At 38.5% G+C, this 23,679-nt stretch overlaps 1 protein-coding gene across 3 annotated transcripts in view; it reads right to left on the bottom strand.

The window, feature by feature from the left end:
- Window positions 1-21,145, bottom strand: part of LOC149263136 (MADS-box protein JOINTLESS-like) — a 285,007-nt gene extending 263,862 nt beyond the window's left edge. The window contains exon 1 of one of the 3 annotated variants that reach the window (XM_089387181.1): window positions 20,680-21,145. In XM_089387181.1, the coding sequence (XP_089243307.1) occupies window positions 20,680-20,864 (185 nt within the window). In that variant the 5' untranslated portion in view covers window positions 20,865-21,145. The remainder of the gene's footprint in view (window positions 1-20,679) is intronic. The other 2 variants (XM_089387184.1, XM_089387178.1) reach the window with 2 other exon arrangements.
- Window positions 21,146-23,679: the final 2,534 nt, after the last annotated feature.

Raw genomic sequence — 23,679 nt, 5'->3', positions numbered from 1 at the left:
AAAATCTGGATTGAACTCATAAACAAAATGAAATGGAAACTATAGCAATGGGGAATGCACTCGCTAAACCTGGCAGGTAGGGTCATCCTAATCAAATATATCCTACAATCCTCCCCTTGTACCAATTTGAAATTCTTCAAGTGCCAACAGGCATACAAAATAAAATAGAGATCGCCATAAGGAAATTCCTATGGAAGCGAGGTAGAATTAAATAAATAAAAAAAAGTTTACCTAATTGGAAAAAAGTTATAGCACCATATGAGAGAGGAGGAATAGCTATTGACCATATTGGAGTCATGAATTTAGCTATGGGTGCAAAAATAACTTGGAAATTAATAGTTGAAGGGCCATCATAGTGGAAGAAAGTTTTAGAAGATAAATACATGATTTGCAAGTGACAAAAACTTCTACAAGCTAAAATCCCCTCCAGACCATGTTCACATATCTAGAAATTATGTAAAAAAACCCTTCCTCTCATTCAAGCCCACACCTCTAGAATTCTAGGGGGGGACAAGATATCAATCTTTGGGATGAAGCATCATGGGCAAGCCTAAGCTCTCCTCGATTCCTGAAATCCAACACATTATAAACTGGATTGTAGGAAAGGGCATTACAAAATGGAAACAAATCTTAGATTGGCATCAAAAGATAGCTCTTGGAAAGATTGGAAATCTTTCACCATCCCATTTGAGTTTCAACATCAATGGCACCTCCTCCTTCAACAACTAAAAGGCGCAACGCCACTCATTTAAACCACTAAGATAGTTTCAAATGGAATTTGATAGGAGGGATCTACACAGCTAAGCGTGGCTATAATTCTCTTCAAGAATATCAAGAGTCAACACCCCCACGGCTCACTAGAAACTAGTTTGGAAAATTGAAAGCCTACCTAAAATAAACTCTTCATTTGGACCCTTAGGGGGCAGATTTGAACTATTGACAACTAATGCAGGATCATTAACCCATCCTCCAAAAAATCAACAAGAATGAGTTCTAAAAAGCACAATTGTCAAAAGGAAGGGTAATATCTATTTTGTAAAGGATTAAAAGTGTGACAAAATAGATTTTTGAGGGACCTTAGGAATTCATTGAGGGATTTGTGGAGAAGATCATGTTGAGTGCTTTGTGGAAAGGATCATGCTGAGAGCTTTGTGGAGAAGATCATGGATCTTGATATAATATATGATATTAAAATAATCCATGATATTTTTATTTTCTAATATAAATTGTGAACTTGTGTATGTATGAAGAGGGGACCACTAGAAGGAATATTTGGTCAGCCAAGGCGCCAAAAGATGTTATGTAATAGTATAGTGGGTTTAATTAATGAAATTTAATTTCTGCTTTATGTAATTCTATGTGTCTGAATCATGGGTTGATGTTTTGATGGCTTGATGGATTGAAGTTTCATGCATGCAAGGATTAGAGGTGCAACTAGAGAACCCACAGGGCCACGATTGAGCCCATAAAAATATTGAAAATGATAAACCCCCTAAATTCGTTTTCATCAAGTGGTATGAGAGCGTAGAAAATTGTTGCGTATAGATTGGAGGAAAAGCAGTAGAAGAAGGTACAAGTTAATTGAATATTTGGTAAGAGATTTGTTTTCTTTGTGTAGGTGACAACAAAAGAAGGTGAGAAGATTTGCAACATCCTAGAGCAAGGAGTGCTCATAGGGTTCCAGAGAAGAGAACCAGGAAGATGCCAAAAGCCCAAACTCAGGAGAAATTTTGGTGAGGTATCGTGTAGCAAGGTGGAGACTTGTCACTGCAGAGGCATGTTGCATCTCACGAGTTGAAGCTATTACAAGAATACCATAAAGCATATGACCAGGAGGTCATAAATTTTTGTACCTTGGGAGTCTGATGTAGGAGCATCAACCCATCCTCCAAAAAATCAGCAAGAATGAGTTCTAAAAAGCACAATTATCAAAAGACAAGTTAATATCTATTTTGTAAAGGATTAAAAGCATGAAAATCATATTTGTGAGGGATCTTAGGAATTCGTTGAGGGATTTGTGGAGAAGATCATGTTGAGCGCTTTGTGGAGAGGATCATGTTGAGAGCTTTATGGAGAAGATCATGGATCTTGAGATAATCCATGATATTAAAATAATCCATGATATTGTTATTTTCTAATATAAATTGTGAACTTGTGTTTGTATGAAGAGGCGGCCATTAGAATGAATATTTGGCCAGCCAAGGCACCCAAAGATGTTATGTAATAGTATAGTGGGTTTAATTAATGAAATTTGATTTTTGTTCTATGTAATTCTATGTGTGTGAATCATTGGTTGATGTTTTGATGGCTTCATAGATTGAAGTTGCATGCATGCAAGGATTAGAGGTGCAGTTAGAGAACCCACAGGGCCAAGATTGAGCCCATAAAAATATTGAAAACGATAAACCCCCATAATTCGTTTTCATCAACAAATATAAAAAATGCAGCATTTAGTGACCATCCATATGTCCACTATACCAGAAAGCAGAGGAAACTATCTCGCACATGTTTATCTCATGCTCATTCTCCCAAAGCTGTCGGAAAGCTATGCATTAGCATTTGCTTGTACAAGTAGACTTTGAGAAGAATATAACTGATTATTTCGCTCAATGGAAATCGAGCTATCTCTTCTCCTTCAAAAGGAAGAACTTAATATAGTGCTTTTGGATCAATCTTCCCTCATATTTATGCTGGAACATATGGTTAGCTTGGAACAAATACATATTCCAAGACAGAAAAAAGAGCAGAGGAAGATTACAAACAAAGCTTGGGGCCTCTTACCTGAAACAATCCTCTCCAAAAGAAACAATAAACTTGACCAGAAAACCTTACAAGTGGAAGAAGCTTTGTGATTTAAACTTGTCATGGATAAAATTCCTCAAAGCATACTCAGCCCGCAGAGAAATTGACCCACTCTCACTAATTGGATGATTAGGTTAAAGGACAGGGAGTGTGAAGATTGGTTAAAGGAACAAAAGCAACCCTGTCTCTATTTTGATGGGGCCTCCAAACACAATTCCAAAAGAGCGGGGGTGGGGGGAATCATATATTATTCTAACAGAAAAGAAGTAGTTTCTTATGAATGGGGATTGGGCAACGATTCTAATAACAGAGTTGACGCATACCGAAGCCTCCTAGGGATAAATCCTTCACAATATTGGCCTCAAGAATATCATTGTGATTGGTGACTTATGCCTTCTCATTAATAAAATGATCAAAGACACCATACCCTAGAATGTTGACCTCATTCAAATTGTGATTCGAATCCAACACCATCTGAATTATCTTGCGAAGATCGCCTTCTATCATGTCCTTGGGGAGAACAATGTCCTAGCAAATTTGCAAGCAAACTGTGCCTGTCAATGCCCCCAAGGTCAAGCCAGAGTCAATGCAGAGGTAATCGTCTTGCATATCCTCTGAAAGGAACTATGATCACATGCAATCATGTCGACTGATATGTTTTCCTCAGGAAAAGAAACCACGATCATCAAAATCGATTGTGTGCACTATCCAAATAACAAAAAAAACAAATCACCAAAGGACAAGCTATAATGTTCAATATGGATTTAAGTGCCCCTATTGGTATATTTCCTTAGTATGCAATGATCCATGTGACTGAGTGCAGATGCACTGAATCTAAAGCCACCTTCCCTCTCAGAGCTCGAGCTTCTTTAGCCCTGGTTACCTATCTTCTTCGTCCATTAGCAGAGTGTTTTCCTTCCTCCCTTCATATCCCTTGTGTCATTCCCCTATCCTCTCTCCATTTGCTATGGATTCAACTACCTCATGTCTGCATCGTGCATTCCTCAACACCTAACTGGAGCAGGTTAAAAACCTCCAGAAACAATGGAGTGAAAAATGCAAATCTGAGCACAGTTTTTTTTTTGCATCAATAGCATCACTCAGAGAGACTCTCAACAAATCAAGCCATCACTTCTCTCACATCGAACATGTTGCCAGCATGTTGGAATATCGTCTTTCACTCTTGGAAAAAAATATTGGGGAGAACTTAGGATCCCACAATCACAACGATGATCTCCCACATACACAAGAGTGATCCATCAACCAGGATTATCAAGAACAGTCTTAGTGTCAACAACATGTTGCACCAACAATTCGTCTCCAATGCAAAGTGTTTGATGAAATGCAAATATAACTTTTTGTTGTATCAATTTGTAAGAATTTATCCAATCAAAGTTGTAGGATTCGTTGGTTTTAGGATTTTATGTGTAAAAGGAAGAAACTGCAAGCAGAGTTCTTAGCTCAAATATCATCTCTTGTCTATGTGAAGCAATGTGTCACGAGCATTAGCCCTCCCCTTTTTTGGAATGAAATTACAAAACCAAAATTGTTTAAAAAAATATTTCTGAGATAAATCTCAAGACTTTATTCATGATTACTACTAAAAAAATCATTTGATACTTTGTGAGGTTAAATCCTTACCATCCACTTATTAACTAGCCCAACAATATAAATTAAATGGCTGTTAAATGTTGATATGCATCAAAACACTTACTTCGCCATACATCTCAAGTTGCTAAAATAAATTAAAAATTCACAAGAATAAACTAAATTATAACTTTATTTGAAATAATTATTATTATTAGCAAGGAAAATTTTAGGGGCTAATATTCGCAAGTGACCTAATTTTACATTATTAAAAAAAAAATGCCAATTTCCATTTTTTCCAAAATTATTCTCCCAAATTTAATAGCATAAAATTATTTTATCTTAAAAATCCCTAGAATTTTATAAAAACTATATAAAATCATTATAAATTTGTATATTTTAAACATATATAACCAAACATTTTACAGTTTGCATATTAGGGACTAGTAAGATTCACAGAGGTTTTTAAACTTTAAGATAAATTTTCATCTTTAAAATTTGCCTACAATATTAGTGATGAAAAGAACCAATATATAAGTTATAGAACATGTAACAAGATTCTTAATCATGGAAAGGCACCCTACTTTATCATGTAGATTCTTAATCTCTAAATAAGCTTTGTTACAATATCATGAGTGAATACCAGGTCTTATCAATACCAAATGCCAAAAAAGACATAACTTGTTGAGAAATGGCCACAAGAAATTTCAGTTTAATTTGTCCTTGAATTAAACTGTGAATTAAAATCGAATTCTATTCTCATAGCAACTTGTAGATAGTTAATTAAGTTTAATTGACTAAATAATCTTAGGAATTTCGAGTTGAAAGTCTTTATGTGGTTATGTATATGTTCTCCCTAAATTTTCGAGGTCTAGGATGAGTTTATTTGAGTTGTAATTAGATAACTCAGTTTGACCAAGTTACAGGAAGTTAAACTAGTTCTAACTGTTTGTGGAACTAGTAGAGGTCTAGTAGTGAGTTGGTGCATTGGTGCATCCTCAGTGCTACTCTATCTAACTGAAGATTCCCTCATGAGAAACTCATGCATGTCAGTACCCAATTGAGACTAGAGTGTAGGGGCAGTGTACTATCAATTGTATAATGATTCAAGTTGTACAGATCATGCATGAAATCAAAAGAGGACCTACTTTTGGATTGCCTGGTTATGGAAAAAAGGAATTCCCAATTAAATATGGGCTATTCCTCACAGGAATTGCGCAAGGAAATAGGGTCTCAACAGGTAACAGAAATTGGCTAAGTGTTGGTCAATGCGGGCTTGTGAGTCAGAGAGTTGATCGTACTTGTCTGGAATTGTTCTTGTGAGAAAAAGCTTTGTATTCTCACTCATATTTCTGATTAATGCAATAGATAGTCGGGGTTTTAAGCATTGGCTTTCCCCAGAGAAACAATTGTGTTATGTGTATTTGATTATCTTCCTCTTGTCGATTATTGTTTTCAACGATTCTTGGTTTCCATTGTTTAAAGAAGTAGAGTAGATTCTTGTCTTGTGTTTTAGTACATTACATGATCTATGAATCTACAGGAAAATCTACATAACTCATTTCATATGACACTTGCTCGTGGGGCTAGGGTTTGCAGGTTATTGCAGGACTCGATCCATAGTGGAGGTAGCCACAATTGTTTTCTCCAGGTTAAACCTGACTCACTCTACCATGAGGAGCTTATGTCCCTCCCCCTGAAGTCTCTTTTTATTTCCCTGCTGACAGTTTCGGGAAGCGACGATTTCCTCGAATTTAGCTTGGCAAGAGTTTCTTTTAACCATTAATCGCCTCCCCACGGTTTTACTTGGTTTCACTGTTAGTGGTCGTGAATGGTCTCGATTTCCAGGGGCTTTTTCTGTTTGAGCTTCCCATGACAATTTGGGGTTTTTAATTGCCACGGTGAAAGGGTTTTTGACAGCCAGTCTCTGGAACCTTGAAAGTTCTTCAACAAGGGTCAGCGCATGTCGGGGGTCCTCGCCTGGTTTCCTCGGAACAGTTTATTGCTCCTTCAATGACGTTTTGGGTTTGTGAATGGAAGAGGAGCTGCTTGACTACTTCTCTAACTCCTTGACCCCAACAGACATCTGGGTAGAAGGGAATCACACGTCAAAAGCGGGGAAGGAACCAGAGAAAACCCTTCCACCGGTTATGCAGGTGGTCAAACTCTTGACATTAATGGAAGATATGGAGGTTTCCCTCCAGGGTTTGGGCTATTTGCAATCGGCCGATGTGGTATCAGACAAGTTGTTTTGTCTGGGTGAAGGCTCCGACTCTCCTTTCCTCACCATCCCATCAACATCGGAGCTCCAGTCCTAGTCTCAAGGTCAGACGAGTATAGATTTACCTCAAGGCTGTGTAAGCATATCAATGGTGGGGGTTTGTGGAACGGCCCCAGAAGGGCGGGGCACTTCGCCTCCCCGCTACATCATTCTCGGAACAACACCTGAAGACTTTTCTCACCCGGTCCCCGCTACTGCACATTCCTCAGGTTTTTTTGACAGTATCGCTAGATAGGACACTGGGCTGGAAGAAATAGGTCCTCAGAGTCTGACGAGAACCCTCAGGCAGAAGGAGCACCCACAGACCCATAAAAAAGAACTAGGGGAGGGAAAAAAACAAATCTTTCAAAAGTCATGGAACGTGGTCGGCTCCTTATGTTCGGGATTGGGATAACAATGACTTAAGCTACTCTAACGGAGAGCATGGTTTTGGTTGGCAGGGTCTGTGGCAGAAAATACACACCAACTCGCCTTAGGAAAAGGATTACGGAGGTTTTGGGGAACCTGATGGTGCAACTACTAGGGGTCATCACTTTGTCAAGAGGGTGGTTTGCGCTCATCTTCCTGCAGCCGGAAATAGTGGATTGGGTCTTGGCGCGATACTAGCACATTGAAATGACACTAGTCCTGTTAAAACGATGGTCGCCGCTATTTGATCCTGAGAAGGAAAACATGGGAGCAGGTCTAATATGGGTCCACCTCCCTGGCCTTCCGCTCCAATTCTGGGTGGAGGACATCTTTCGGTGCATTAGAGACGACATGGGGGTGTATCTTGATCATGACAGGGCTTACCAGGACACTGGATGCATGGCCATAGCAAGAATTCTGGTGTACCTAGACACCAGGGAAGGATTGGTGGAGAGCTATCAATTACAGATGGGAGAGACCACCAGGTGGTAGATTCTCGACTATGAAGGTATACCCTTTCATTGTAGGCAGTGTCACGAGGTCAGGCACATGTACAAAGACTGCCCCTTGCTTTCTGGGAAACAGCCAGATCCTCTGAGATCATTGGTTTCGTCAAGTACCCAAACGTCGGAGATGCATTTTCTTTCGCAAGCGAATGCTCTTGGTGTTTTGGTGCCGAGACAGGGTGATTTAGGGGTGTCACCTTCGCGACCAAACTCTGGGACCTCAGCGCCACCTCTCACCAGAGCTCAGGCCAGAGAATCTTCTTTCTCTGGTACTCCTCCTCCTCCTCCTCTGTTTTCAAATGAATGTCTGATATCTGATATTGCATCTACATCTATGTTATTGTTTGGTTCGGTTTTTTAGGTTAGCAAGCTTTGTTCCCCTATTTGTCTTGTGATATCTTCTCCTCCCCTGCCCCTTAGTTCAAACCCCTCCATTATTCCAATACCACCTCCTCTGGCTCGCAGAGGTAACCCGAACTCTAGTGGTTCTCACCGCTACTACCTTCGATCCTTACCTTCCTCTAAGACCCCTTCCTTCAACCTGGATGAGGATCCCCTCCCTTCCATCCCCTTGAAGCCCCCCAGAGGTAGAAAATCCCATCTATCTAAAGCCATCAGGAGGGCTGGCATCAAGGTGGCTTCGGGCATTCAAACCCCCATTGACTAGGTCCGTAGAGCAAAGGGGAACCCTCCAAAGGTTACGACATGAAGTGTCTCTCCTTCGACTACAAGGGTTTGGCCAGCCCAGACAAAAAACTGGTGCTAAAGAGGCTATGTAACTCAGAGAGATTAGACATCATTTTTCTGCAAGAAACCCTGGGGGAAGGGAGCCTGGTAAACAAAGTGCTCATGAATTTTCTTCCGGATTGGGTCTTCCATTTCTTGGATGTTCGAGGGCGCTCAGGTGGCTGTGCCATGGGCTTTAATAAAAGATCGATAAGATTGGAAAACGTTTGGGGTGGTGAGGGTTACCTGGGTGCAGACATTATCTCTTCTGATTTCAATCTCCCCCTCAAGCTTGTCAACATCTACGGGCCCTGCCATAACAGGGAGATTTTCTGGGAAAGACTCCTGGATGCCGACTTCATGCAAACAGAAAACTTGATTATTGGTGGGGACCTAAACTTCTCTTTAGGGCTTGCGGAATCCTAGGGCAACAGGGCCCAGTGCGACCCCCTAATGGCTTTTTTTGAAGTCTTGATGGATTCCCATGATCTTCTGAACATTGATACGGCAAAGCTTATGCTGACCTAGAGGAATAGAAGGATTGGGGAGGATGCTTTGGCCAGATGGCTAGATCATTTCCTAATTAAGGCCCCACTATTAACCAGATTAGACCGTTGTCGCTAGTGGGTGGGATCTGGTGGGTTATTAGATCATTCTCCGATCTTCTTGGAGATTCGGGATGACAACCTTAAACCCCAGTCGCCTTTCAAGTTCAACTCGACCTGGCTTTCTGAAGTTGATTTCCATAAAATTGTTAGAGACTCTTGGACACATTGTAGGCCGGATGACCGTTCCTCCTCAGCCGAGGTAATTGCAAATAACTTGGCCTGCATAAAATAAAAAACCATCAGTTGGGCAAGGAATAAGCAACAAAGGGATGAGGCCGATCTTTGAAGGATTGAAGGAGACCTTAAACTTTTGGAAGCCACAGGGCTTGCTAGTTATGCTTCTGTTGAATCAAAGGAACAACTAATCCAACTAGAATCGGAGAAGATCAGACTTTTGAGACAGAAAGAGGAGTCATGGTACTTAAAGAGCAGAGTGATTTGGCTAAAAGTGGGTGACTAATACTCCAAGTTCTTTCAACAATATGCCCAAGCAAGAAAGTCTATCAATACCATATGGGAGTTGCATGATCATGCAGGCAGGGAGGCGAGCACCTTCAATCAACTAACTGATATGAGAAAGTGTCACTTTTCAGGCATTTACAAGGCTCCTAGGGTTCCACCCTCCCTGAGATTATCCGCATTACTGAGGTACTCCCTAGATTTGTTTAGCTGGAAGAGGTGGAGGCCCTAAACGCGCTTGTTTCACAGGGGGAATTGGAAGCAGTGTTGAAATGTTTCAACAAGGACAAAAGCCTGGGACCGGATGGGTGGCCTATGGAATTCTACAACACCTTTATAGAGCTAATTGGGCTTAATCTTCTATTGGATATTGAGGAATGCAGAGCCACGAGTAGAATGCATGATGGTTTTAACTCGACCTTCCTGGCCCTCATCCCAAAAGTTGACAAACCCCTCACCTTTGACGATTATCGACCAATTTCCCTCTGCAATTGCATCTACAAAATTATATCCAAAACCATCGCCATTCGTGTAAAACCAATCCTTTCCAGGATGATATCCAATGATCAATTTGCTTCCCTCAATGACTGTCAAATCCATGAAGCCATTGGGACCACCCAAGAAGGCCTCCACTCGATAAAGAATCAAAATAAAAATTCCGTTATCCTTAAGATAGATATTTCCAAAGCTTTTGATCAGGCTAGTTGGTCCTACCTGCAGCTCATTCTCACTCATATTAGCTTCCCCCACTCCTTCATATCCTGGATCATGTGTTATTTCTCTTCTGCCTAATTTAGTATCCTCATCAATGGGGCGGCATCTAGTTTTTTCATGCTGAACGGGGACTGAGATAGGGATGCCCTCTCTCCCCCCTCTTTTTCCTGTTGATCATGGAAGGCTTAAGCAGACTAATAAAAAATGCCCGAGTGGTGGGAGATCTGGGGGGAGTCCAAATATCAGACATGACATCTCTCTCTCATCTTTTGTTTGTAGACGATGTTCTTATTTTTCTAAACGTTTCTTTTCATGATTCCTATGGTTTCAAGAACATACTATCTCTCTTTTGTAAAGCTACAGGGATGGTGCCAAACTATGAAAAAGCCACTATAATTTTTGTGTCCTATCGCCAAAACGAGGAAAGGTATGCGTCTCAACATTTTTCCTTTGTCAGAAAAGACCTGGACGCTGGCCTAAAATACCTAGGGTTCAAGTTGAAGCCAAATGGGTATCGCATAGCTGACTGGGCCTGACTTATCACAAAATTTGAAAGCAGAATAAACATATGGTAGCAACATTGGCTCTCTAGGGCAGGCAGGCTCACTCTCATAAAATCGATGCTCGAGGCCATTTCGGTTTACTAGATGACCTTGGCTTGGATCCCTAAAGGTATTCTCAACAGTATTCAACAAATTTGCTATAGATTCTTATGGAGGGGTCAAAATGTATGGAGGACTTTTTCTTGGGTCCGCTGGGACACGATTAGGAAGCCAAAAAAACTGGGTGGTTGGGGAATAAAAGATCTCTATAACTTTGAAAATGCACTTTCGGCAAAGATGGGCTGGCAAATAATCAAATCTGAAAGTCTATGGCAAGAGGTAATCTATTTTAAGTACATCCACCCCCTATCAATAATGGATTGGATCCGCAGGCCTAGTCAGTCTTCAGCCGGAGCCTCTATCATCTGGAAGGCCATCTCCCAATCCTTAAGTTTAATCAAGAATGGTTTAGCATGGAAAATTGGTAATGTTGAGCAGGTGAGATTAGGCACTGATGCTTGGACCGACTGCGGAAATGCTCACATCCTCCCCAGAGATCTGAGACAATTTCTTTTAGGGATTGGTATCTCTAAGATTGCCCAAATTGCAAAAGTTGGAAACGGCCAATGGGCTCCTCAACGATCGCTGGACTACAGGGTTCTGGGTATCCCAGATATATGGCGCAAAGCCTGGCAACACTTCACTAGTGCTCTGGAGGAAGCCAATATCAGGATAACAAAGGAGGAGGATGAGATCATCTGGGCCACTGCCCCTCATGGGAGGTACTCCCAAAAGATGGATACACGGCTCTTATGACAGCCCAGGATATTGGAATAAACTGTTGGTGGTGGCGCCACCTTTGGAAACTAAAAGCACCCTAGAAGTCAAGGTTGTTCATGTGGTGTATCCTCTCAAACAAAGCTCCAACATAAATAAATCTCATGAAGCGGGCTTTCCACGGTCCCTCTAGATGCTGCTTATGCAAATCTGATGTAGAAGACACGAACCATCTCTTTCTCCATTTCCCTGTTACGGCACAGTTTTGGTCCACAATTATTACTACCCTCAACAAGAAGATCAAATGCGTTGGACAAAATATTGAGGAAGCATGGCTTCATTGTTGGACTGAGGCACCATACCAAAAGGCCAGAAATCTCCCCCTGATAGTTAGTTGGGGCATTTGGTTAAACAGGAACCGCCTTATCTTCCAAAATGCACAGATCAACTGGTCAGTCACATGTATCAATTCAGCTGCCATCTTCAACTTGATTCCAGACGACCCCGACAACCAACCTCCTTGGTTCATCACTCCCAAAATTATTGATAAAAGCCCCCCATGGGTTTATTTCGATGGCTCATCCCAGGCCGTGAGCTGCAGGGGGGGCACTGTCCTCCACATCAATGAGTACCTGTCTTTCAGAATCAAAGTGGGGTTCGGAAGGGGAACAAATAATTTTGTTGAGCTAAATAGTTTAAGACACCTTCTCCTTTTTGCGCTGGAACAAAATTGTCACAAGATCCAAATCTTTGGGGATTCACAGCTTGTTATAAATTGGATCAACGATGTATATCATTGTCACTTGCACACACTCAGGGATACACTGGATGATGTCATTACTCTAAAATCACATTTTTATTTTATTGTATGCTCTCACATATACAGGGAAAGGAATGAGATCGTTGATCCTCTTTCCAAAGAGGTTGCGTAGCTGAACAGGGGACAATGGATAATTCAGGAATTCAAAGATGGTGCTTTCTTTCAGTTTTTCCATCGTCCATTCATCGAGATGAATGGGATTTACTCAGAATGAGATCCTCGATCATTCCTTGTTTATTTTCTGCTTTTTTTCATCACTCAGTTTTTTGGACACCTTTTGGTTTATGTTATTACTGCTAGTTCACTCTCTACAACTTATGTTGTTATCTGTATATATTTAATTGAACAATGACTATTCTGTTCACAAGTGAATGCATCTCATACGTGCTGAAGATATAACATGTAATTTTCTTAATATATTAATGAAAATTGCGCGTTTTTCCTTGGAAAAAAATGACACTTGCTCATATGTCATTTTTTTAGTTAATGAATTTAATTAAAAAAAGAAAAAAACATAACTACTCTGAAAATAAATAATTTGATTTGTGTATAATATTAAGAATATTCTAAAATATTCTATGAAGTCAAATCTCTATCATCAATCTAATATTATTAATAATTAAAATTAAATTATATAAACTATATTCCAAAAGCATACATATCAACATAATTATTAATAATTAAACTTAAATTCTATAATATGTTTCTAAAATAAACATACCTATTACTCTAATTAAAAATATTCTTAATTTAATAATAATTATATATTAACTAAATAAATATATCATCAAGAAATTGTTTTAATGTCATTAATCATGAAAAGTAACCTTGAGATATAATTAAAAATATCCTTTTCAATTCTTCCTTTTGTGAAGTTGCATAAACTGAATTTTATTTTATTGTTTTAAAAAAAATAAAAAAGATTATTTGATTATACTGGTTAAATAGTGAGATAATAAGATTCCGTCGTGTGTCATCTGCAATAAATTGTTTTAATGTCATTAATCATAAAAGATAGGCTTTGGATATAATTTAATATATCCTTTTCAATTATGCTTTTTGTGAAGCTACATCAACTCAATTTATTTGGTTATACTCTTTAAACATTGATATAATACAAATCCATCGTGTATATTGGTGGCTACAATATAATATAATATATACATAAAAGAATCTGCAATTGGTTAGTTTTTAATTAATTGATACATGAATGCATGAATCCACATCTCTTTTATAGCAAAGGCATCATTTACTTTGTTCTATAATTCTTTTTCTATAATAGGAACTACTAAATTTATAATTTTATATATGATAGAAACTACTAATTTTATATATACTTATTTCAATGCCTTGCTCTTATCTTACTTATTAATAATATGGATTTTTTATTATCCTAGTTATTAATAATATGGATTTTGTTGGAGCATTCAGTGGGTAAACAAAATAGACAAGCAACAATAGATAAACACATCATAAAAGAGACACAGGGTTTAACATGGTTCACCCAACCATTTTGGGCTACGTCCACCAAACATAGGCATCGGCAATCTTATTATCAAAATAGGAGATTACAAGAGAATCAAATTTCTTCTCAAAGGCTCACACACAATCCAATCCGTATGGACACCTGTTTTATAGCTAAGAGGATCTAACTTCCTCATAAATCCTCCTACAGCAAATATAGGATGCATTAACTCACTCCCAACAAAATAGAGCTAATATAGCAACCAAATCAGATTGTTGTCACCTACTGAGATTTTTGCCTATTTTATTAAAACAGAAAATCTCAACAATCTCCACCTTGACAACAATTAGCCTGATGCCTTGTTTCTTTATTATTTATTTTTTCTGCAAGCCAAGAGAAGCCAAACACCAACGCAACTTCTCCAACAAAACTGGTTTCATGAACATGTCTGCACAGTTTTCCTTTGTATGCACCTTTTCAAGAGAGACTCCCCTTTCAATGATAACCTGTCTTACAAAATGGTACTTAATTGGAATATGCTTTGATTTACTATGATAGGCCGGATTCTTAGCCAAATGTATTGCACTTTGACTATCACAAAGTAACCTGATGTTGTCCTGTAACCTACCAAACTCACCAAGCAAACCTTTCAACCAAACCACCTCTTTGCAAGCATGCGAAGCAGCAATGTATTCTGCTTAAGTAGTGGATAAAGCAACAATGTTTTGTAGCTTTGACATCCAGCTAATAACTCCACCTGCAAGAGTAAAGACGTACCCTGAAGTTGACCTTCTCTTATCCAAATCACCTGCAAAATCAGAATCAACATACCCGCAAACTGATTCACTACTCTTATTGTAAGTAATACAATAACTACTTGTGCCTCTCAAATATCGAAGCACCCATTTCACTGTTGACCAGTGTTCTTTACCCGGATTTGCCATATACCTGCTGACAACCCCAACTGCATGTGAAATATTTGGTCGAGTACAAACCATCGCATACATCAAACATCCTACTACATTGGCATATGGAATTCGAGACATATAATCCTTTTCTTCATCTGTATTAGGACATAAACTGGAAGAAAGCTTAAAATGGGAAGCTAAAGGGACTGACACAGGCTTCACATTGTTCATACCAAACCTCACAAGTATTTTCTCAATACACTTTTGTTGTGATAGCCACAGCTTACCATTGCTCTTGTCTCTGAAAATCTCCATGCCCAAAATCTGTCTTGCTGCTCCTAGATCTTTCATATCAAATGTCCTTGCCATCTGAGTCTTCAACCTGTTGATTTCTTCAATGCTTTTGCTTGCTAAAAGCATATCGTCAACATACAACACTAAGATAATGAACATGCCATTACTTAACTGCTTAAAGTAAACACAATGATCATATTCACTTCTTATATATTTTTGACTCAACATGAAAGAATCAAATTTCTTGTACCACTGTCGAGGCGACTGCTTCAGACCATACAATGACTTCTTGAGCCTGCAGACAAATTTCTTATTGCGATGCTGAACAAACCCTTCCGATTGTTCCATATAAATTTCCTCATCTAAATCACCATGTAAAAATGCAGTCTTAACATCTAGTTGCTGTAATTCTAAATCAAGCAAAGCAACTAACGCTAACACAATTCTAATTGAAACAATTTTAACAACTGGTGAAAATCTCTCATGAAAGTCTATGTCAGCTTTCTGAGAAAACCCTTTTGCAAACAGCCTTGCTTTGTATCTGTCCTCTGAATCATTCACACCTCGTTTCACCTTGAAAACCCATTTACATCCCACAGTTTTCCTTCCTTTCGAAAGTTCAACTAGATCCCATGTGCCATTCTTACCTAAGGCCATCATTTCTTCCTTCATAGCTGCTTTCCACTTGTCACTCTTTGAACCTTCTATAGCTTCCTGATAACACAAAGGTTCATCATCGTTAGCGGTCAAAGCAACTGAAGTAACATAATCATCATACCTTCTCAGAGGGCGTTTGATCCTTGTAGACCTCCTTAAGGTTGTTTCCGGTGCTTCCACAATTGGCTGACTACCATCTGCAGGAACTTCTTCATGATCACCATCTGAGACCTGTTCATGACCTACATCTGAACCATGTTCATAATCTGACTCTGAAACCTGTTCATGACTAGAATCTGAACTATGGTCATCATGACTATCATCAGAAGTGCTGTCAAACTGAATGTGCTGAAAATCAGATACATCATCCTGTTTCAATTTATTATCTACATCTAACTGTACAAGAGAGGATTCATCAAACTTTACATCTCTGTTGATGATGATTTTGCGGGTAGTAGGATCCCACAATCTAAATCCCTTTATTCCATCACCATACTCAACAAAGATATACCTTTTTGATTTTGGATCTAATTTAGTTCGCTGATGTTTAGGCACTAGAGCATATGCATCACAACCAAACACTCTGAGTTTAGAATAATCACAAGGGTTTCCTTTCCATACCTCTTGAGGAATCTTGCAACCTATCGCTGTCGATGGCGACTGATTTATCACATAACAAGCTGTAGCCACCGCTTCTGTCCACAACTCCTTCTGCAAACCAGCGTTACTCAGCATACTCCTTGCTCTCTCCAAAAGAGTCATGTTCATGCGTTCAGCAACTCCATTTTGCTGAGGAGTATACACAGTAGTCTTATGTTTCTCGATCCTGGCATCCTTGCAATAGTTTTCAAACTCTTTGGAGGTAAACTCACCACCATTGTCAGTTCTTAAACATTTTATAGTTCTACCAGTGCTGTTTTCTACCAATGCTCTAAACTACTTGAAAACTGTAAAAACATCAGACTTCCTCTTCAACATGTAGACCCATACTTTCCTAGAAAAGTCATCAATAAACGACACAAAATATGATGAGCCACCATACGAGGTTGTAGGTGCTGGACCCCAAACATCTGAATGGATATAATCAAGTATTCCTTTACTAGTATGTTTGCCTGTTTTAAACTTTTGTTTACTTTGTTTGCCAAACAGACAATGTTTACAGAAATCTAACTTTCCAGACCTTAGATTAGGAAGTAACTCGCGATCAGCCAAAATCTTTAACCCTCTTTTGCTCATATGGCCCAACCTCTGATGCCATAGGCGAATGGAACTACTTTCATGTTCAGACACTGTAAACACATGAATTGACCCTGTTCTTCCTTCTAACTGAAACAGATTTCCTACTTTCTTAGATTTCATTACTAGTAAAATACCTTTGTAAATTTTCATTACTCCACCTTGAATGACAGTTTTATATCCATTTGTGTCAAGTGCCCCCAGTGAAATTAGATTTTTTCTTAAATCTGGTACATGTCTTACATCAGTTAACATTTTGGTTGTCCCATCAAACATTTGCAGCTGTATACTCCCTATTCCCACAATATTAGATGTGACATCATTACCCATGTACACGACTCCATCATTCACTGATCTATATGTCTTAAACCAGTCTCTATGAATACACATGTGGTTTGATGCACCGGAATCTACCAACCAATGTTGATCATGATTTGACAAATTAATTGATAATACTTCGTCGCTCATACCTGAAGCAGATGCTGAACCTGTATCAGTCGTGTTCGCTTCCTTCTTTTCTGTCGATGAAGCTTCTTTATAAGTTTGTTGTCGCTTCCAGCAATCCTTCTTCAAATGCCCTAATTTGCCGCAGAACCAGCACTTTACTTTACTCTTCTTTCCTTTCGACTTTGAGCGCGAATTGCTGCACTTCCCAGAGCGTCTTTCTCTAGAACGACCTCTAGCCATCATTGCCTCTGATGTAGAGGTGTCAGCATTCGAGCGTTTCTTGGTCTCCTCGGACAACAAAGCTCCGACGACATCATCAAATTCAATGGTTTCGGATGAACTAAGACTTATAGAAGTAACAAAATGATCCCACGACTCAGGCAACGAGCACAATAAAGTTATGGCTTTATCCTCAGCTTCAAATTTTACTTCTATGCTTTCTAATTGCACCATTAGAGTATTAAAAACATTCAAATGATCAGTAATGGAAGTACCTTCCTTCATTCACAAACTGTATAGCTGCCGCTTTAGGAGAATCCGATTTGTTAAGGATTTTGTCATATACAGCTTCTCTAACTTCGTCCCCAAACCAACTGCAGTCTTCTCTGAAACGATGTTAAATAAAACATCATCAGCCAAACACAATCGAATTCCGCTCAAGGCTCTTCCATCCAATTCATTCCACTCATCATCTGTCACAGGGTAAGGCAGTTTGGATCTGCCCAACAACGCCTTCGCCACGCCTTGTTGTACCAGCAGATCATGCATCTTTACCTTCCAGATCTCGAAATTATTTTTGCCATTAAATTTCTCGATTTCAAATCGGGCACTCTGAGTTTTCGCCATCTCGTTTAAAAAATCAAAGAATCTCCAATTCCAACTTAAAAAAAAAAAAAAAAAAAAGTTAATTTATAACAAATGCCAATGCTTTATTTGTATAATGCTTTTATTCTATAATAAAAACAAACAAACCCCTTTGCTTTGTTTTAACCAAAAAACCCGCGCCGGAAGCAAATACACACGCACCAAAAAAGGAACCTGGCGCTTGCTAAAGAACAGAAGATCCGCGCCAATGAAAAATCGGTGTAAGGCAAAAAACTTGGCGCGATTATCACCTTCGGATCCGCGCTAATGAGGAAATGGGCGCATTGGCGCACTTAATAAACTCGTTTCCGCGCATTTCTGTTTGTTTGGCGCTACTGTTTATAAATAAAACGCGCCAACTGCAAAAACTTTTTTTATGCACCAATAGCGCCAAGCATAACACACTAATTCAGTTTGCTGATAGAATCCAGTCCGCTTTTCCGCTGCGTGTTCTGGCAATTAATACATACCAGCAATCTATACAAATTATTTTGATACATACCAGCACCCTCACGCAATGACACGCAGGTCCACGCATCAGCATTAACACGCAGGTCTGGAAAAAACCTCGGTTTTTAATACCTCCACGCAGCAGTGCACCAGCAACGCACCAGCAATTATACGCAGCAATACGCACCAGCAACGCACCAGCAATGCACCAGCAACGGTTTTTAATACCTCCACGCAGCTTCTCTTGTCTGTTGGCTGATTCACCTCCACGCAGGTTTACACAGCTCAATCACGCAGTTCCGTTGGACGGCATACGCACCTCCACGCAGCAATACACACCTCCTCCACTGCGCGCTCCTCCAACACGCTCTGATACCAATTGTTGGAGCATTCAGTGGGTAAACAAAATAGACAAGCAACAGCAGATAAATACATCATAAAAGAGACACAGGGTTTAACGTGGTTCACCCAACCATTGTGGGCTATGTCCACCAAACATAGGCATCGGCAATCTTATTATCAAAATAGCAGATTACAAGAGAATCAAATTTCTTCTCAAACGCTCACACACAATCCAATCCGTATGGACACCTGTTTTATAGCTAAGAGGATCTAACTTCCTCATAAATCCTCCTACAGCAAATATAAGATGCATTAACTCACTCCCAACAAAATAGAGCTAATATAACAACCAAATCAGATTGTTGTCACCTACTGAGATTTTTTTTGCCTATTTTATTAAAACAGAAAATCTCAATAGATTTGTTATTAATAGTGTAGATGTGTTATCCATTACACTGCTACTGTTTGTGTTTATTATCAATGGTCAGAATTATGATTGTTTATTATCAATGGTCAGAATTATGATTATAACTTTCAAATATCCATTACACAGTTATGGTTTGTGTTTATTATCACTCGTCGGAATTATTGTTATATCTTTGTAATACAATCTGATTTACTCACATTGTATTATATGTAATTATTATATTTTTGTAATACACCTGATACACTCTAAGTGTCTAAGTGTGTCTTTTCCACATAAATAAATGAATTTGTGAATTTAAAATATCTTTCATTCATAAATACACATGATACGCTTTAGGCGTATACTTATGTCTTTTCTATATACACAAATAAATTTATGAATTCAGAAAATTTAAACATCAAACCTCTGGACACATAATACTTTTACCCTAAAAACTAACTAATATATTTTTAATTATTATTTAAGTATTAATTAAAAATAAAATCAAATTTAAATCAACATGATGCATTCTGTATAGAACATTAAAGTCAAAATATACTAAATTTTTTGAAGCATTACCCATGAGCAATTGTACATCCTACTACTGTATATTCTCATATATTTCTTTGATATTTCACCGTTAAATTTATTTTAATGCACAATATCAAACCCGACTGTATATCACCTTGCTATTCTCTCTACAAAGATTCTATCTTGGAACTGGAATTTATGTTAAAATATTCATTGGTCCTGTTCCTTGAATCGACCCAGATGCGTAAGTACTGACAAGCGATTACACATTTCTGGAAGTAATCTCAAGAAATCGGAATAAAGAATCACCCTGCTTTTTTTCCCACTCAGGAAAGATCCAAAACTCTTTAAAAACATAGTCAACTAATTCTATGTTAAAAAAAACATAGTCAACCAATTCCATGTTAAAAATGGATTTATGGGTATGATAAATTACTGTTCAAGATTTTCCTCGGTCTTAGTCCTTGAATCAATTCAGATTACACAGTATATATCAGAAAAAGATTATCAACGTAGTCCTTCTGTACTGAGATATTACTGTTTCAGGTCATATTATTAAGCCTAAATGTGTGTTTTCTTAAGGTGGTTCACTTTATTAATTTGGTACTGGTTAGGTTCAAGAAAAGCATCAACTTACCACACACATATTTCACACCTATGATTTCTAGTACACATGATTTCACACCTATGATTTCTAGTACAGTATGGTGTACCTCGAATGCCAAATTAAGGGTTTGGAACACATAACCAACTACATACATATTCCTTGCAGCTATCTGTTTTCTCTATGGAGACTATGAATTAGAATCAGAAGAAGGAAGAAAATGGGAGTAATGCTTTAATGAGTACCTGGAGCTGCTGGAGTAGTCGTATAGTTTCCCATTGGAAGAAAAAACGACGAGGGCTACATCAGCTTCACATAGAATCGATAGCTCCCGAGCTTTTTTGAACAGTCCCCTCCGCCTCTTCGAGAATGTGAGCTGCCTGGCCGAAGAGTCGGCTATTCTCTTCATCTTTATTTTCTTTTGGGCCATCTCATTCCAATCTGAGGTTACAACAGGAGGCAAGATCTCTCGCGAATAGCATACAAATCACAGACACGGAATTTGAAAAAGTTCTTCACCAAATCTGGAGAGCTACAACAAGATTGAAAGGCAGGAACACCCGGTTTGTCGATAGCCCAAATATCAAGGGACAGAATCATCCTGATTCCTCCTCCAGAACAATCGAGGGCAGTCAGGGCACACTTTCACTTTCTGACAGACAGCACATCTAGGGAAATTAGGTCTACAGCACATGCAGGAGATAAGTCTTTTGCAGTACAGTACTGCGGTCCCTGACAATGAGATGGCTGCCCTGCCAATAGGCTTAGTCCAAATCTCTCGAAGGTCCGCGATTCCGCCGATCATATTAAAACGGGGCGGTCTGACTACTGTTTACGGTTTGACTGCTTGTTATGAGGGAAAATCCGTATACAGATACAGTGGCAGAAATCCGTATAGAATCCATCCAAATTCACATCGGATGGATGTTCGACCCGTACAGTTGGGTGCATGTCATACCACTTGATTTTTTATCCGAAGAAGTTTCAACGAGCATGAAGTTCATATATTTTTTAATATGTTGGGTATATTTCTATTTTGGTTTTTATTATTTTATATAATGTTAATTAGCATTTCGCCATTATGTTCTCAAATTGTTTTTGTTTGGCTAAGAGCTAGTTTTTCTTGGACATAAGGAAACAGGTTGAAAGTTTGCTATTATGTTCTAAAATTGTTTTGTTCGGCTAAGAGCTTGTTTTTTTAGGACATAAGGAAACAGGGTGAAAGTCTACCCCCTTACGGACGACCAGTTGGGTAATTCCATGTGTCCTTGTTTTCCTTGAATAACAGAGATAAATCAACCTACATTTGAGGATAGCAGCTAGTGATGGTTGTCGCCAATGTTGGTTTGACAACCCAAATTAGCATTGCTTGAAAGTCTTGGAGTATGTTTAAAACTCTAAAGGAAAAAAGATAATCACTCAAAACCCAAAGACATTTTAAAGGAGTGAAACTTGGAGTATGTTTAAAACTCTCAAGGAAAAAAATTAATGGCTCAAGACCCAAACGTATCTGATAGGAGTGAAAATTTGCCCCACCAACGGGTCATTGCAAAGAGTGAAAGTTTGTCCTATACAAACCACCAACTAATAACTCCACGTAACATTATAATGTTTATGAGCACTTCAATTTCATGTCTATAATACTTAAAAAAAAATATGGTTTGTTGTGTATGATATTTCTTCTAGCATATAAATGCTATGATGTGATGTGTCACAAAAAAGTGAAATTTGGTGAGTGGGATTTGGTTTGTAGTGTATAATACATTTTGTAGCATACAAAAGGAAATTTGGTTCATGATGTGATGTGTCACATGAAAGTAAACCTTAAGGCACTATGATGTAACATAAGAAAGTAAACTTGAGTCTAATGCTATGTATTAGACCAAAATAAACTTGGTGTGATGTGACATATTGCTCCACCATAAATGATGGTGCAATGTAATGCACTACATGACACTAAGCCAAGAGGTGATGTGATGTATCATTGTAATGTAAAGTTTGGTGCTATGACTTTGATAAGTAAACTTTGATGTGATGAGTCCTGGTGTGACAGAGCAAAAGCAAGCATGTTCCTTGTAGTTTATTTTCCAATTACATTTAGATAAGATTTGTCTGCAACTTTTAACGAGGCATTGCTATTCAAAGATTCCAAATTGTTAGATCCAATTCGTTTTTTTCATTTCATAGCATTTTAGTTGCCCTACAAAAATGGATATGATGTATATTGTATATACCTTTCTATTTATCTCAGTTGTTTTTAGCTATTGGCAAACATAATTTTCTCTTTATATAAGAAGTATCTTTTCAATAAAAAAAAGTTTAAGAAATGTCGTTGTTGTTGAACACACATAAAAGTATTAGTCAAGATTTAGATAAATCGTATGATGCATATTATGCATAAAACATACATATAAAAATACATTTTGTGTGACCCTTGGTTTCATGTGCTGAGAGGTCTCTTGGACTTCTATGATTGTTGGCCTTCACTTGAGGCTTTTCACCTTCCATTCAAGTGAATGGGTTAAGTTTGCATGACCTAATAGGATTATGGTTCCAACATTTCCCCCCTTAATACAAAAGGGTATATATCAATCCAAGAAGAGAGCTAAAATACGAAAGTGCATGCCAACCAATGGCTAGATGTGCTATTTGAAATGGTGGCTTAAGGAAGGAAACAAACCAAATGATGTCGCATTACCCAAATCTTTCTACTAATGGTGGTTTAAAGAAGAGTACCAACTATGGAACTTAGCTCAAAGTAATTTCTAGAACAATTTTGAATATGGCTAAAAGTTGAAGTCTTTTGTGAAGTGGAAGTGCTCCCTGATGATGATTTGAAGATTAACATAAACTGATCAAATGTGTAGCAAAATCCAGACTTCTACAAGTGGTGGTTTAAGGTAGGCCCCTAACCAAATCATGCTCATGGAACATGAAACTATCTTTGGTTATAGCTCTGACTCTAGCACTCACTAACTCTATCTCTAGGCATTGGTTCAGGCTATGGCTCATATTCGCTTGAGATAACTTTGAAACAAGTAGCTAACCATCAATTCCGCCCTGTTAGATACAATGTGAGAAGATGCAGATATATCTAAGTAAAGACATGTCCATGCTCAAGAATTAATTCCAAGGTATGATTGATATATCTTCTTGGTTGTTGAAGACCATTACCAAGAAGTTATCCATCCAAGGTGAATATTTTCTCTTTGCAAGAGTCTTATCTTTGGAACATCTATCTGAAT

This window comes from Pinus tabuliformis, chromosome 6 (assembly GCF_031772625.1).
Source record: "Pinus tabuliformis cultivar Carrire ecotype Pingquan chromosome 6, CPIR1, whole genome shotgun sequence".
In the NCBI taxonomy this organism is placed as follows: Eukaryota; Viridiplantae; Streptophyta; class Pinopsida; order Pinales; family Pinaceae; genus Pinus; species Pinus tabuliformis.
The sequence above is the reverse complement of the archived record's forward strand: the minus strand, read 5'-3'. Positions and strand labels throughout refer to the sequence as shown.